Raw genomic sequence first — 16,805 nt, 5'->3', positions numbered from 1 at the left:
AAGCCGGAGGAGAGGCTGTTGATGAATTTGATTCCGGCGGGCGTCGCCGGGGCAGACCTGAAGGGCCAGCTCAGGAGCTGGGCGCACGCGGTCGCTTCCACCGTCCGATGAAGTCTCGCTATCCATCATAAATTCCCAATCTATCCCTCTGTCCAACGCCGCCTTCTTTCTTCTTTCTGTGGTCTTTGAGATAATGTCGTGATTAGGAAGCAATTGTACATAGCATTTTGGATCTTAGATAATGTATGTTTTTGTTCTATATTGCACAATTTGTGTCAGATGCATTCTGGATTTAGCCCTCCCGAATCTATTGCCAGGATTACATATAGTCGCCACTAGATCATCCTCCTCCACCATCAAAAACAAAAGAAACTACAGAATCACGGCCATACCAGCGGGGGCCACACGGGACAAACGACGGAATTCTTCCTCCCACTTGCTTTCTGTGGGCGTGAAATTTAGATTCTTCGAGTCACTCGTCACAATGTTTTCCTGGCGGAGATCAAGCATTAGCCGAATCCACACTTTGACTGGTTCATACGCTAATATATTTTCTATGACTGCCGCGTTCTGTCCCACCAAAGCCTCGACTGAGGTAGAAGAATTTACACGGACGGAGGTGATGTCAAATCATTAACTTATCATGATTCACAGCTATGCGGCATCTCTGGTTGTCGCAGTCGCAGTCGCAGTCGCAGTCGCAGGATTTTAACTTATCATGCTTATCCGTTCATTCAAGTCAGATGAAGTTTATCATTGTTATAATGTAGTATTTCCATCGCATGTTATCTTCATCCGATACCTAATTGTCCAAAATCTTAAAAAAAATATCATCTCTCATCCGTCGGTTTATATGAACATTCAAAATAGATAATTATAAATTCTCTCCAAAATTTCATATATGGCCATTAAAAATAGATAATTATAAATTATCTCTCCTAAATTGATATAGATAAAAGATCGATGAGAGATTATTAAAAATAGTTAGAAGTTATCTCCTCATCAGATATTTCATAAAATATTTTATCTTTTCATGATTTGATATAAGAGTTCATTTTTGACATAATTATGGGAATTATCTTTTTTGCACACTCGGTATCCAAACTCATATAAGTTGGATTACTAATTTTAACATTGGAGTGATCGAAAATTTCTCTCGACCTCGATTTTCGTATAGGTAGTATTTCAAAAAACCTTGTCCAGGTCTGAATCATCTTGAACTGATCATGGCATCAATAACATATTCCCTTAATATATTTGACACTAAAAGGAAATCTCTCTATTTAAAATCTTTTATTCTGTTGAGAAAAATTCTTTCTCCTAATCTATATAAATAGGAGAGGGATATATTAATACATCCAAACTTCTTTAGTAATTTTTTTTTCTATCTCTTTTCTAACATGATATCAAATCAATCTCCCTTGCGGATATATCGACAGCTCTACCGAAGCCTTTTGCTGCTCTTCTGGGTGTTTGTGTGGAAGTCGAAAGGACTAGTGTTGACTTCCTTCCTACACTGCAGTTCCTCCCCTTCCGGCCCTTCTTTCCCTTCGCCGGTCACCTTCACCACCGTCGCCGGCTGTGGCGTCTGTTTCTCTCACTAGAAAAGCAAGAATCGAAGCTCTGGCGGCCAGCAACAACCGACGCCAACCTCTCTGCCATGACGCAACTCCGCGGTCGCTTCCTGGCTAGCAACAGCTGCTGGCGCACAACCCGAACCGCTACGAGATTCCTCGCTATTGGGAAGATCTCCTTCCGCCAAGTATACTGGGAAGAACATCTTTAGAAAGACTGCTCTTTGCGGATAGAAGACCGGTGATTCCTCTCCCGCCACCGCCTCCTCTTTCCTGTCCGGCTAGAAAGGGCAGCGCCGCTGCTTACCTCTCCTCCGGCACCTGCGGGCTTCTTCTCCCGCCTCTCCGACTTCGTCACCCACTGCCTCTCGAAGCACTGTAGTTGGTCCAAACTCGCCGACCGCTCGGCCACCTCCCGCCCTCGCAAGAACCTCGCCTACTTTGGCGTCCGCTATGCTGCCGTGGTGGCCGCCGTCCTCCATTTGCCCGAACAGCTGCCTTCGTAGCACCAACCGCCACCAGTCTTCTTTGCCGTGGTGGCTGCTTCCAGGCTCCCCGCCGTAGTTTCTCTGCCGCAACAGTCTTCGCTGCAGCAATAGTTTTCAGCAGCAGTAATCTATAGCAATTGCAACAGTAGTCTTCGCTGCCGCAGCAGTCTTCGCTGCAGCAGCAATCTTCGCTACAAGAACAATCTTCGCAGCCATAGCCGCAGCCACAGCGACTGTTGTATAAAAAAAAAAAAAAAAAAAAAAAGGTGGATGTCTTGGTTATCAATATTTCAGTTTTTATTTCCACAGGACTCGTAGTTCTGAACGAGGCTTATCTCCATCAATATTGTCATACTAATCCCTTTCAAGTTATCAAAGAGTGGCAACTATGCATTCTAGCGGGCTCAATTTTCTAACATTTTATTTGAATACAACTTGCTAGATTACGTCGACGGCTCTTTCAGTTATCTGTTAGTCATGCTCAACATCCCCGAAGAACCTAGTCCAGTATCTAATCCAACTCACAAATTATGGCCGCGTCAAAATCGTCTCATCCTCTAAGCTATTCAAGCCTCAGTTGTTGGATCCGTCGCTCCATTGATTTCTATATATGTGACTGCTGTCGATGCGTGGTCTAAACTGTAAATAATCTTGGTGAAACATTCGTGTACTCGCAAGCTTAGTCTTCTAACCAAGCTGATGATGACCACACAAGAGGAAAGTACTATGCCTAAGCTACCATTGAAAACTGCCCGAGGATGAAGAATGACATGAAGATAACCTTCAATGAGGAAAATATGGAGTATATTAACTTGAATCATGATGATGTCTTAATAATATCTATGTGAATAATCAATGCTTGGGTGAAGAGGGTCATGATTGACATAGATAGCTCTACTTATATCCTCTATTTTGATGCTTTTCAAAAACTCCGGTTATCAACTAATGACCTTACCCCTATAACTTATTCGTTGATAGGGTTCACTGACGACTCTATCTTGCCTCTCATGACTATAAACCAACATAACACATTCGGAAATGAGGCTTACTAAAAAATAATACTGGTTAAACTTATGGTAGTAGATATTTCCTAGGTAAACAATACGATCATGTAAGAAAATCTAAGAGCAACATCATATGCGAAGCGAAAGAACATAAAACAAAAACCCAAATTTCCCAATACATGTTCGTCGTCGTGCATAGATTGGTGCGTAAAATCCACGAAATAAAAAACCACGTGTGAGATATATAATTGTGTTACTTATGGAGATCATATATCCTTGAATCCCTACAAATATGTAGGAGTGGATGAAGGAGATCAAGAGTCCTCCTCTTTAGCGGTGATCCACATAACGGGGCTGCAACAATGCTCCTCAAATCTCCAGGCCTGCTCTCTAAAGAGAAGAAAGGGAGAGGAGAATATGAGGTGGCAACCAAGAAGCCCCAACCTATGAGCAACTAATAATTCAGGGGCTTATTGGATATCCAATAAGATAGGGGCTTTAGCGGATATCTCATATCTGAACCTCTACTTGTCGCAATAATTACCATATGTGTGTAACCCTCTAAGCCCAATATCGAGCTGGTCGTGAGTCATACTTGTCATAACTCTTTTTGCCTTAGTAAGTTGTTATCTTCATAATAATTTACTCGACTCATCGATTGCAGACGTACTAGGCCACTATGCTATAGTCTCCAAACGATACAAGAGAATTCAATCCTTTGGACCTATCTGTCATGTACCTATAGTCCCCCTTCCATCTAATATCCCAAAGACCATATACCGGACATGGTGTTGTCAGGCTCATACGATTTTTTGTTTGAGCAAGAATACACATGATATTTCTCTCATGAAACCGAGAGCGGATGATCATCTATCGATACTCAATAGCCCTCGTAAGGTTGGCTACCACTCATAATAATCGATTGTACTATATCTGAAACTTCCAAACTTATAAGTTTGGTATCAAAGAGTGGAGTACTCATACAGGACATCCTTGGTGTCTCAAGTCTAAGGACCAAATATATTACCCGGACTACGGAATCGTTGTTTGACAATAAGGCATAAGTAACCATCTAGTATTCCATGAGCGGATCAACCAGTGAACTCATTCTCCAATGAGCACATACACTGTATCTTTAGTATCCTTATACGAGCAACTATGAGACCAACTACCTCAATCATACGAACGAGTATACAACACACCAATATATCCGATTATCTCAATGTCTCATTCGAGTAACACATGACTAGGATTATTTAAGGTTTATGTTTAAAGGTGAATCGGTCTCATTATCATGATCTTATGTGTGTGTGTGTTTAGGCAGACTTGACGACCCAATAAAGACTAACATATCACAAGATAAGACAAGGATAGTCTCCTCCCCAAACCTTACAACTTCCAAGATGAGTTCAAAGTTATATGTGCTAATTGAATTAGCTCTTGACAAGGCATCGATCGACTTCTTCAAGTTGCCTTGCCAACTCGACTCCTCGAGCTTCTGCCTTAGTGACAGGGTCTCCCCTTTTCCTCTTAGGCCCCTTTACCTCCTCGTGGGGATTGTCAATCATAAGGGATTTCTAATGAATGACGGAGTCAGCATCTTGTACGCGGTTAAGAAGGGTTGTGATGTAATGATGATGTTATAAGTCAAATACAAAAGACCACATCTAAAAGTACAAAAATGACCAATGTGCGAAGACCATACTGGAAAGTATAGAAGTGATCGATGTACGAAGACCATCTTGAAAAGCGTAAAAAAAATCCACCATGATAATAAGCACGGGACAAAATATGCTCGAGACACGTGAGTCGGAAAAACTCGACTCGCGTAATAAGAAATATGTTGCAATGGGAGATACAAGATAAAACATACTCGACGCGCGTGAGTCGGAAAAACTCAACCCATTAGAGAAGAAACTCATTATGATATGAGGCATAAGATAAAATATACCCGCGATGCGTGAGTTAGAAAACTCAACCAATATAATAAAAAACCTACTATAACAAGAGGTACAATACAAAATGTGCCCAAGGCACATAAGGCGGGAAACCCAACCCTCGTAATAAAAAACTCGTCATAGTGAGAGGTACAAGACAAAATATACTCGAGTCATACAAGTTAGGAAAACCATACCCTAGTTTAAAGAAATCTACTATGACGAGAGGCACAAGGCTATATGTATCTAAGGCACATAAGTTGGAAAAACCCGACCCACATGAGATTAAGTCCATCACGACAAGAGACATAAAGAAAAGAATGTCCAAAGTAAAAAGGTAGAATGTTGACCATTCCTTTACTCGAGATGTGTAGGCTATTACCCAATGTAGCCCACCGGGAAGCCTATAAATTAAAAAAGAAAAAAAGAGATGCAAACCAGGGTGGAAGGAGAAAATGGAAGCTACTCTTCACCCATCTGCCAACACGGACAAAGGTCTAATACAGATGAGAATGCTATTAGAGATAATTAGAGACTTCCTCCCCACTGAATATTATATAAAATATTTTATCCCTTTACGATCAGGTATAAAAATTTATAACTTGCATTTACACTTATATGTTTCGAGTTACTAACTTAAACGTTGAATGAATTAGATTAAATTTTTTTTAACCTCGATCTTCGTACAAAAGACACTTCAAAAGCTCGATGTTTCCATCGTAGAGACACGTTAAGTAACAATCTTGTGCGTATGAATCTGGATCACATTGGAACGTGTAAAACTTTTTCAACATACTATTTTCTTAACGCTTTTCTTCTGAAATCAAAATCATGCATGGAATAAAATCTTTTATTTTTTTCTTGGTTTGAAGTTTGTGACTTCTATCGTGAAGATATCTCATTTGAGCAATGGTGGATGCATCCTCGATGAAAAAGATGCCAATTAGATATGAAACCGAACTAAAAGAAGATTCCATCAGAAACAGTAACAGAAAAGATCAGCTAATCATCCACGATACATGTCTTCTTGTTCTTGAGATGCCAGCAAGCAACATGGTACAACAAGCTGAAATCCCAGACACGGATTATGGAAAGCAGTTTATGGAATGATCAGCTTCTTTCCGGCGTAGATGGTGTCTCCTTGGATCCCGTTCGCCTCCTTGATGGCGTTGATCGACACCTGAAGCACCCAAGAAGCATCATTTCAGCTGCGGATCCTTCAAAAACGTCGACTTTCCTCGAGGAAGAAAGAGGGGAGAGTGATTAAGATTACGCCGTATTTTCGAGAGAGACCCCAAAGGGTATCTCCTTTCACGATCTCGATCTCCCGACCAGAGGACGGCTTCGATCCCAATCTTTCGTCTGCTGTCGTTTCCTGAGAACCAGAATTCAAAAGAAGAAAAGGAGTTCCAGATTCCCAGCTTGGTTCGGAGAAAATGTAACTAAAGGCTTCACCTTTGAGGAGATCTCTCGGAAGGTCGACGGTGTCGGCGACTGTGGCGGCGGAGATGGTGCCTGGGGCTCGAGGGGCTTGGGGGAGAAGGTTCTGATGATGTTCATGGCGATGCCGGAGAAGACGACGAACCCGGCCACTTTCGCTATGGCGGCGTCCTTCGACCCGTCGTCATCGCCGCCGGGGGAGGGTGGCGGAGGCTCGGCCATGTGTGTCGTAGGTTGTTCCTCTCTTCCTCTTCTGCTGCTGCTTCTACTGGTTCTCTGGGAGACCTGAGGTTCGAGTCACAACAGCGGAAGCAATTTGGTATATTTCGATCTCGTAAATGACAAATCATTTCTTTTCTTTTTTTGTGGGTAATATCGTCATTTCAGTCAATCCCCCCTAAAACAGCCAGCGAAAACCCTAAATCAACGATCACCGTTGGCGAACACCATTTAGGGGGTTCGTGCCTTCTTCCATCGAGCCTGGACTTAGCAGCCGCCGCCGCCATACGCCTCTCAATCTCTTGCCATGGTCGATGCTTTCCGCCCATCCTCCTCCTCCTCCTCCTCTCCCCTTGCTTTCGCTCTCTTCTCGTCTGTTCGCTGATGGCGTCGTTGTCCCGTTTCTTCTTTGCAGGCCTCGGAGAAGAAGCTGTCGAACCCAATGAGGGAGATCAAGGTTCAGAAGCTCGTCCTCAACATTTCCGTCGGTGAGAGCGGTGACCGCCTCACTAGGGCCGCCAAGGTACTGGATCTGCGTTCGGATTCATCTTCCGCTTCAGTTCCTCTTCGACACGACTTTGATTTGTTCGATTACTACTGAATGGCGGAGGTTTTGTACGCTGCCAACTCCAAATTCGTTGGAGCGGGGTTCCTTACTCTCTCCTTTTCCTATCATTTGCAGGTGTTAGAGCAATTGAGCGGGCAAACACCGGTGTTCTCGAAGGGTACTTTCCTTCTTCTTTTCTTTTGCTGCAAGCTTCGATCTTGTTCGTGATTCCTGGAACTTGTTGTTCTTGCTGCAGCACGATACACTGTTAGGTCATTTGGGATCAGGCGCAACGAAAAGATTGCGTGCTATGTCACCGTCAGGGGTGACAAGGCGATGCAGCTCCTGGAGAGTGGACTGAAAGTGAAGGAATATGAGCTTCTGAGAAGAAACTTCAGTGACACTGGTTGTTTTGGTTTCGGCATACAAGAACACATTGATCTTGGAATCAAGTAAGATTGGATAAACCCTCTGCCTCTTTTCACATAATTTTGAATATTATTTACATTCTTTTAGTTTGAAAGATCTGAATGTGAGGTTGGAGGGGGTGTGTCCTTCAGTTCTTATATCATGAGATGCTTTGTAGTATAAGAATTAACCTGTAACAATATCTCTATTAATCTTATTCCTTTTGTCTCAAGCACTTTGGGCCGGACTAAAATACATATCATTCCTTTACCTAGGGAGAGTAGAGTATGTTGTTTTATAGTTAATTGTGGGGAATGGGATGGTGAACTTTGGATTTTTCGCTTGCCGTTATGGTTTATCGTAACAAAATGTCGACCATCCTTGCTTTCGGAAAATCCAGTATTAGTGTTTATTATGCACTAAGTATGCTTGGGAACCAACCTTAGTTTGAAGATTTCAATTATAACTGTTGTGCACACCATCACCGGGACAAGAGCTCATCGCTCCTTACGATGAGTTAAGGATCTTTGACCTTCACATCTACCTGAAGTTTAATCTTATTGAAGTCTTAGCAACTGTAGTAGCATGAAACTTAGCATTAAGCTTTGTTTAGGAACATCAGATGGGATGAGAAGTGATTAAGTCAGTTTTCTTGAAGATATAAGATCTTTAGAGTTTCTCGCTAGCGAGAATATAAAATGAAAAAAAAGGGCACATGACATCTTTGTATTACTTGCCGGTATGACATTTTTTTTCTTGAAGGATGATGATTATTGAACCTAGTTGTGAGACTCTATCACTTGTTGCATAAATGATTTTTGTCCTTAGCATTGATGAAATCGTTATCATCCAAACAATAATCAACAGAATGGCTGTGGAAAGTCATGAAACAGATTGAAAAAGGAACAATATCTTATGCCACTTTCCTTTAGAATTGTGGATCGACAGCATTTGAAATAATGTAAACCTGAGCTTTTTCTCTAACTTCCCTATAAAACCTCCCCATGTTGGTCTTTTAAAGCTCTTTATCCAAATTCCCTATTCTTTATATAAAATAAGATTCTTTTTCTCCGGAATGAGGTTTTAGGATGTGTTGGAGAAAACGTCAAATAAGAATACTGCAAAAGGCTCGTTGCAAAATTTCCATGTGCATGATTCATTATTTTGTATGTTGTGTGCATTAGTCTGATCCAGGAACTACATTATATGGGTAGCTGATCTTTTCTGCATGCATATGACCTTTCAGAGGATTCCCAGTGAGCCATGTGAAGTTTTTTCGGCGTGCATAATAAGAATCGGAATAGCTTCTTATTTCTCCCTGAATAACAGTGCTGATTGCAGTTGCTTTGCTAAGTATTGCATAATAAGAATCCGAATAGCTTTTTATTTCTCCCTGAACAACAGTGCTGATTGCAGTTGCTCCGCTAAGTATCTATGTTACTTTTGTAGGTACGACCCGTCCACAGGTATCTATGGCATGGATTTCTATGTGGTCTTGGAACGTGCTGGTTATCGTGTGGCCCGTCGCCGCCGATGCAAGTCGCGTGTTGGAATCCAGCATAGGGTTACCAAGGATGATGCCATGAAGTGGTTCCAGGTCAAATATGAAGGCGTTATTCTTAACAAGTCCCAAACAACCACTGGTTAAGATTCCTAATTATCTTAGAATCAATTCTTCCATCTTGCTTTGCCTGTTCCTTCCGGCGAGAGTTCCGATGATCCATGGACCTTATTTGCTTTTCCAAATGTTCTACCTGTTTCTGAGCATTCTCATCCATAAGGAACTAGTAAAACTACATTTTGGTTCTATAAGTTGCATTAGTTCCTGGTAATCTTAGATGGCAAATACTACTTGTGTTTGGTAGTGGTTGGCAATGAATTCAGTCTAATTCTAATCGTCCTATTGCACGATGCACCGACTGCACATTAGATATTTAGGCGCTTCAGTATCTTACAGCAAAAGTTCTATGAGCAACCAACAGTTGAGTAACATGAAATAAGCTGTTGAAGTTAGTATGGCTTTCTATTTCCTTGATGACTAAAAGACAGACATCTATGCCTCCAGAAAACAACCAAAATCCTTGGGGAAATGTTCCAATATATTCAATAAGACACAACAACGTAGAAGAAATCATCTTTAAATGCTTAGGGACTAACAACAACGTAGACCACATTGCATACGATAAATAGACATGCTTGACGACCATTTTTTTGCTTGTCACCGGCCACAAAACCTTTAACCGGCTGGGAGAGATCTCGACATCTCCTTTGACCAATCAATAGTGTGGGTAGAGCAAATTCAGAATAGATTTATGTGGAAAAACCATGGAAGAATAAATGCCACCACCAAGCAAGCCATCAAGAAATTACAAAATGGTTGACTTCTCCAGCAACTGTTCATCTCAGTTGAGCTTCTATGGCTCCTGCCCAACATCCTCCCCTCGTTCCATGATTCCATGAAATTACCGTCTTCATCCCCATTTACATTTTTCACATTTGCACCACAAATTTCGCAATATCTGAACAGTAATCAAAAGGTTGGAATGATTATTCGTTAGAAACAGCAAAATTTATTTGGGACTGATGGCAGAAGTGCAAAGGAAAAAAAGGAGAATATACCAAGAAAAGGGTCTAAGCGAACTGAGTGGCAATGGGAGAAGCACAAAAAGAAGAACAGTGTATGAGTGGAGATATATCAAAGAAGCATCTAACACAATAATGGTCAACTAAAGGAAGTTCCAGCAGGACATGGATACTGGTTGAGGTGATCATCCACTTGCACCCAACGCAAATACTAACATGCATATTAGCACAATATAACACATGAAACATGGGTAGTAATATGGTCAACCAAGTTTCAAAACCCACACAGAAAAATGCTATAAATATATTCCATTGCAAAAGTCTGAATTCTTAATTAAAAATAGTAGAACCTTGGATTGTGCATGATAATTCTGGCTGGTCATTGTGTTTAGAAAGTTGACATCACAGCAATCTACCGCATTGTCTATAACTCTCCCTATTTGATTTATCAGGGATTACTACCAAATTCATCTCCAACCCCTAGTGGCCAACACAGTCGAAATCCATTATACCCACCAAAATCATCATTATCCTTTGGTGACCAATACAGTCAATCCAACGTCCCTTCCCCCATCCTTTCATGGCTAACAAAGTTAATCCGTGGTATTCATCCCTCAATTACCAGAAACAGTCAATCCATCATACCGTTCAGTATCAATCAACTGATGAAATTGTTTAGGTGAAAGGGAAGGGTTGAACAAAGTGGGAAATGCATTGGGGAAGCAGGGAAAATAAAAGGCAAAAAGAAGTTTGAAGAAGAGGTTATTTTCAACAAGGCATTATAGTAATCTCGTAATGATATGTTTACAATGTATACGATGGGTAGAATTGAGAAAGATATCACAAGTGACTGCCAATGATTATAAAAGCGGTTCAGGTTTGCTAGTGATATGCTATAGACAGATGTGAAGTGACATGGTTGAAAGTCTTAAGAAAGTGAACACATTGCAACTGTTGATTGACGAAGCTTTCGACCAACATTTTCTCATGACAGTGCATTAAGCATGAAAAATGTTTTCTATTAAACTTATATGTAAAGAATGACTCGCGGTCATGACCATGCACTTAGAGAACTCCAGTCTCTTTCCCCCAATTGGCACTAGACTGGTACTACAGTAAGTTCCATCTTCTATGATGCCGCTAGAACATTTTTTAGGTACAAGGAAGTTTAGACAATCGAAATATGAGAATATCGACTTCTGTATAAATAACCTTATAAATGTAAAGAATAGAGAAATAAACAACTTATTTTCCAATAAATTCAATGCAAGCACAGAAACATATTTTTTTAACTTGGAAGCACAACAAAGTTATATATAGTGTAGCAAAAGAAAGAAAAATATTCTTAAACCACAAGTCATGAAAATATTTATAGTGGACAATAACAAGCATATAATGATTAGTATTGAGACAATAATCTTTCCATTTTTTTCAATGAATAATTAGTATAGAGACAATAATTTCTCTTTATCTTTTTTTTTAATAAAAAGTAAATGATGAAGATAGAATTTGAGTCCAAGATATTATGTTAAACTGTCAAAGTTTTTATCAGTCATCAGCTGACACCGTCTTATTTGAGCCCAAGACAATAATCTTTCCTCCAATGATGAAACTGAAACCTGACTAGTTGCAGATCAAACATGAGCATACTGACTTGGATGATATATGGTTCACATATTAAAAAAAATTTGGAATTTACTATAAGGTGGATATCTATTTCTTTTTAAGATCAAATCTCATAGAATTATGCATGGGCAACTAAATTGGTTGGGCTCCTCAGTAGCACCACAAAGGGATCTCAAAGGCAACAACAATTTGCAGGGATCTCAAACTATGAAAGACTAAGAGCAGAAGATGGAAAGGGTGTTATGTAGAGAAGAGCATCAAATTCAACGAAATTTGGTGTGAGATTGAAGATTGGAAGGTGCAGAGATGCACGACTAAATTTATATGGTCCTTATAAATTGTTTAGCTTATTTATTATCTTGGTAACGTTGATCCATATGTACTATCTATCTGATCTCAATCAATCTAGATCTCGTAGAACTGCATCTCTCACTTGAAGTTTCTGCAAACATCTTCCGTGCAATATCAATGGACACACGAAATGCACAGTTTCAGAGAGTACCTGTTACCCTTCACCCGAAACCAAGCCTCGGCGCATCGGCGGTGCGCGCCGCCGAGCTCCCCCTTGCACGCGCACCCGAGCTGGATCAAGTTCGGCACCTCCAATCCTCCAACGTCAGAGCTCAAATGGCAGATCCTGCACACCTTCTCCACCTCACTCTTCCCATCACCGGCCCCATCTACATCTGCACCGACACCCGGGACATCGATGGCCACGACAGAGTCTCTCGGCGGGTCCGAGGCCGCCGCCTCCGCCTCTCCCCCCAGCCCGTCGCCGCCCCCGCGGTCGGAGCACTCCGCCTCCGCGGGCCTCACCGCGATCAACACGGCCGCGGTTACCGAGGCGGTTGTCATCCCTCGTACTCGACGGGCATCGGGAACTGTGAGGGAAGCCGACAAAGAAATTAGGAGGAAAATGAAGGACTCCGGAAGAAAAAGCAAGCGTCTGTTTGTGTGGGGAGTTGGTGAGAGCGGCAGCTGAGAGAAAAGAAATGGTAGTCGAGTCCCTCGAGGAAGTGGGTGATGTTGAGATGTAGATAGATGAGCGATGTCATCCGTTGGATCGCATCAGTGATCCGAGGACTGGAATACCGATTAATTGATGGGTGGTATGATTTGGATCACAACAATGAGAAGGCCCACCAACTGGCTGTGACACCTCATGTGTACCCTCCTATTTCTCTTTGTTCACGCAACACTGATTGGCTGCAGACGTGGGGACCCACCTTCTACGCGTTGGTTCGTTTGGGCTCTGAGACTGCGGTAACTGCCTCATCCGAGTCAACAATTTTGAGCTGCCGTAGACGTTTCTTGAGAACCATTGCGACTATTAAAATAACTGAGTGCGAAGAAAAAAAATCTAAAAAAACAAAATTAAATTACTCTAAGAAGCACTAATATAATTCTGATCAATCTCATCAAAGCGTAATAATGTATACAGACTAGATGGTCAATTAGTATTTCATAATTGATTTGACCTAGATGATTTTACGTAAGTGATCAATTAATATGTATACTTATCTTTCTATCAATATACATAATATTAAAATAGAAAATATTATCCCCATAAATTTTTCATGTAATAATATTAAGTTGAGGAAGATATTGATAGGATGTCATAGAGGACCCTTCTTTTTCGATATTTTGATCAAAGTTTTGTTCGCTTCAACCATGAGATAATTGAGATAAGGTTGATTTGATAAATCGAATTGAATCCGACTTAAAATAGTGAACTCAATCGAACTAATATTTTTTAAATTAAAATTAGTTTATGATAGAGAGTATACTATCGATTAATCTTCATCTTCATCCGACACATGACTATCACATTGTCAACTATATATATATATATATATATCTTTAGGTTGATTTCATTAACCGGATTGAATCGATTTAAAATGGTGAACTCAATTGAATTAATATTTTTTAAATTAAAAATTAGTTTGTAATAAATAAAACATAATCAACTAATCTTCATCCGACATGTGATCATTACATGATATCTAAGGTGGATGGAGAAGACAGAGGCTACCCTCCACCTATTTACCTAAGTGGGCAAGAGTCCAAAGTAGACGATTATGGGTTGTCCCTTACCCCCCACATGGGCATGAGGGCAAGGGGAGATTGTTGGAGGCTATTAGAGATTGTCTCCCCATAGAATATTTCATGGAATATTCTATCTCTTTATAACCAAGTATAAAAACTTATCTTCAACATAATGAAAGTAAGATTACCTTTTTGACCACTCGCATTCACACTCATATGCTTATTACCTCAAGTTACTAACTTGGGTGTCAGAGATATTAGGTTGAAAAATATCTCCCGATCTTGGTCTTCATGTAGGTGGTACATCAGGAGCTTGATGTTTTTATCTCAGACAACTCTACATATATAGGTCCAGATCGTATTGGACTGACTAGAACGTCAATGACTTAATCCTATAACATTTGCACCTCGATGCAGACATCGATTTGATATTGATGTCTATTCAATTACCTAAATCTCTCACCTTCAGGGATGACCCCAAGCCATTTGCTTGTTCCCGCCGAAGTGTTCTTAAATTTTACTTAGTAAGTGTAGATGTTAACAAGAATAATACAGGTCATCACTTCACTTTTGCACCAGTTAACCTAGCAGGCAGTGCCATCAACTTAGCCACTGTCATTGGCTCCACCGTAATAAACACTGGCACTCGTCGAGATTCTCTGACCCAATATGGTGTTGATATCCCAAGAGCACTCGAGACTCATTGAACTGTCGGTCGAGGGAGGCACTTTGGTCCCCAATCATGGAATTCAACAGATTGCACTACCATTCTACACTACTTGAATCTGTGGCCTAATTCGACAAAGTCAACGGAGGATTCCTTATGAATCTAGTTACGATAGATGGACTGATATTTGGAGAAGATGTAACGAGAGCTCTAACAATTAAAAGGGAAAGCGTTGATCGATCCTACCTCAGGTTGGTCGCTATTCACTAAGAAAATCTAAGAGGATTCGATTCTAGCAAAATTCTATCTCATATCCTTAAGGCATTCAATGATAGTGTCAACTTAACATAGCACATTATAGCTTTTTGTGCTCAAATATCATTGTATAATACTTCAAATATCCTGATGTGTCGCACCTTCCTAACTACGTTAAGAGGCTCAACACAAGAATGGTATGCCCGCCTAAGGCTACTTTCTATGGCTTCTTTTGCTTAGTTCATAAAAAGGGTTCAAACTTCACTTTTTCACGAATGTATGCTCGTGGCCATCAGTGACAACGCTCCTCGTGCTAAATACTATCCGTCACTCATAATATAGACTTTTATGATAGGGCTAAAGCCCTCTCACTTCTTCTGATCATTGATAGAGAGACCACCGACAATTGTCAATATGACCAGAACTAAAGTTTTTTCGCAAATGAAAGAGAATGAGCTCTTGAAAGATCATCACCTAATGAAGATCTTATTGTCGAAAATAGATAAGTCCAAATACTACCTGTTCCATTGGGATTATGATTATGACACAAATGATTGTTACAATATAAAATAGTAGATTGATGAACTCATACATCATGGACACCTCGGGCGATTCGTCCAAAAGCATCAAGAACCCTCACCCCAACCTCAGGAGTTGGTGAAGAGACAAATTGATGTCATTATTAATGGACTTACCTTTAGGATAGAGAGCTCCTCGGGTTGTGAGGCTTATACCTAAGCTACCATTAAAAAATGCTTGAGGACAAATGACAGCCTAAAGATAACTTTCAAGGAGAAAGAGATGGAGTACCTTGACCCGAATCATGATAATATCTTGATAGTTTTTATGTCAATGGATCAATGCTTAGGTGAAGAGGGTTATGATTGACACAAGTAACTCTATTGATATCCTCTAGTTTGATACTTTTTAAAAACTCGAGTTGTCAATTAATGACCTTCCCCTATGACTTCTTTGTTGATGAGGTTTACTAGCGACTCTATCTCATCTCTTGAGACCATGAATCTACATATCATATTTAGAGATGAGGCTTACTCCAAAACATTAGAGAGATGAGAAGCAACCTAAGGGAGTCATGCAAGTGCTACTTACGACGAACTCCCTAACAAAGAGGGTTCGACCCGAGGCGCCACCTATGGACCCCTAAGGCTTCACCAAGTTCATCCCGCATTTTGAGCCAGTGGAGTTAATGATTGAAGCACCTCTAGACAAGACTTGATACTTTAAAAAGCTGAAGTTAGCGACCCAACTATATTTTGGGGGTATAGGTGTTATAATAAGTTAAGGAAAAAAGTTTCATTATTTCAAAAAATTACACTAACTCAGTCGGGTCTGTACATCCAAAATGAAACATTGACTTACTAAGGTAGAGACTGGTCTGATGGATAAGCCTAACGATGCAGTAAGGAAAATACATAGCGACTAAGTTGTGTAGGCAGACTCGATGATTCAGTAAAGACCAACACCTTATAAGATAAGATGAAGATCACCTCCTCTTGAAACCTTGTAACTTACTATATAAGCTCAGAGTTATATGCCCTCATCGAACCCACCTCTCAGTGAGGCATCGCTCGAGTTCTTCGAGTTACCTTGCTAGCTTAACTCCTCGAGCCTCTACCTGTGATAAGTAGTGGGTTTCTTTTTTTTTCTCTTCAGCCCCTATATCTTCTCGTGGTGATTGTTGATCTTGAGGGAGTGAATGATGAAGCCGACATCCCATACGCGATCAAGAAAGGTTGTGACATAATAATGATGCTATAAGTCAAAGAAGGGGCACTTTGGAAAGTGCAAAGATACTAGTGTACAAAGATTACATTGGGAAGTACAAAAGTGACGATTGTGTGACAACAACCTCATAAAGTACAAAAGTGATCGATGTGTGAAGACCACCTAAAAAAACATAAAAAAAACAATCGTGATAGGAGGCATAAAACAAAATATACTCAAGGTGCATGAGTTGGGAAAGTCTGACCTATGCGTAATAAAAAACTCG

At 40.6% G+C, this 16,805-nt stretch overlaps 3 protein-coding genes across 3 annotated transcripts; 1 reads left to right on the top strand and 2 right to left on the bottom strand.

The window, feature by feature from the left end:
* Positions 1–5,931: 5,931 nt before the first annotated feature.
* On the bottom strand, positions 5,932–6,769 carry LOC135614860 (uncharacterized). The gene is made up of 3 exons (XM_065112678.1): positions 6,459–6,769; positions 6,277–6,378; positions 5,932–6,183 (listed from the first exon to the last, which is right to left on the bottom strand). The coding sequence occupies exons 1-3, from the start codon at positions 6,663–6,665 to the stop codon at positions 6,103–6,105; spliced, it is 390 nt and encodes a 129-aa protein (XP_064968750.1). The 5' UTR covers positions 6,666–6,769; the 3' UTR covers positions 5,932–6,102.
* A 62-nt stretch (positions 6,770–6,831) lies between these two features.
* On the top strand, positions 6,832–9,512 carry LOC135614859 (large ribosomal subunit protein uL5z). The gene is made up of 5 exons (XM_065112676.1): positions 6,832–6,972; positions 7,078–7,185; positions 7,345–7,387; positions 7,466–7,661; positions 9,067–9,512. The coding sequence occupies exons 1-5, from the start codon at positions 6,970–6,972 to the stop codon at positions 9,263–9,265; spliced, it is 549 nt and encodes a 182-aa protein (XP_064968748.1). The 5' UTR covers positions 6,832–6,969; the 3' UTR covers positions 9,266–9,512.
* A 186-nt stretch (positions 9,513–9,698) lies between these two features.
* LOC103987826 (uncharacterized) lies at positions 9,699–12,819 on the bottom strand. The gene is made up of 2 exons (XM_009406245.3): positions 12,329–12,819; positions 9,699–10,136 (listed from the first exon to the last, which is right to left on the bottom strand). Exons 1-2 carry the CDS (start codon positions 12,679–12,681, stop codon positions 9,917–9,919), a joined length of 573 nt encoding a protein of 190 aa, XP_009404520.2. The 5' UTR covers positions 12,682–12,819; the 3' UTR covers positions 9,699–9,916.
* Positions 12,820–16,805: the final 3,986 nt, after the last annotated feature.

Source organism: Musa acuminata, chromosome BXJ2-6 (assembly GCF_036884655.1).
Source record: "Musa acuminata AAA Group cultivar baxijiao chromosome BXJ2-6, Cavendish_Baxijiao_AAA, whole genome shotgun sequence".
NCBI lineage: Eukaryota > Viridiplantae > Streptophyta > Magnoliopsida > Zingiberales > Musaceae > Musa > Musa acuminata.
This window is presented reverse-complemented; position numbering and strand designations above follow the sequence as displayed.

Coding starts and splice junctions, on each gene's coding strand:
- LOC103987826 (XM_009406245.3), bottom strand. CDS start 12,681: ATGACAACCGCCTCGGTAACCGCGGCCGTGTTGATCGCGGTGAGGCCC. Junction 10,137..12,328: donor TTTCGGGTGAAGGGTAACAG/GTACTCTCTGAA, acceptor ATTACTGTTCAG/ATATTGCGAAATTTGTGGTG.
- LOC135614859 (XM_065112676.1), top strand. Junction 7,186..7,344: donor GCCTCACTAGGGCCGCCAAG/GTACTGGATCTG, acceptor TATCATTTGCAG/GTGTTAGAGCAATTGAGCGG. Junction 7,662..9,066: donor CACATTGATCTTGGAATCAA/GTAAGATTGGAT, acceptor TTACTTTTGTAG/GTACGACCCGTCCACAGGTA.
- LOC135614860 (XM_065112678.1), bottom strand. CDS start 6,665: ATGGCCGAGCCTCCGCCACCCTCCCCCGGCGGCGATGACGACGGGTCG. Junction 6,379..6,458: donor TCCGAGAGATCTCCTCAAAG/GTGAAGCCTTTA, acceptor TCTGGTTCTCAG/GAAACGACAGCAGACGAAAG. Junction 6,184..6,276: donor GTCTCTCTCGAAAATACGGC/GTAATCTTAATC, acceptor TGGGTGCTTCAG/GTGTCGATCAACGCCATCAA.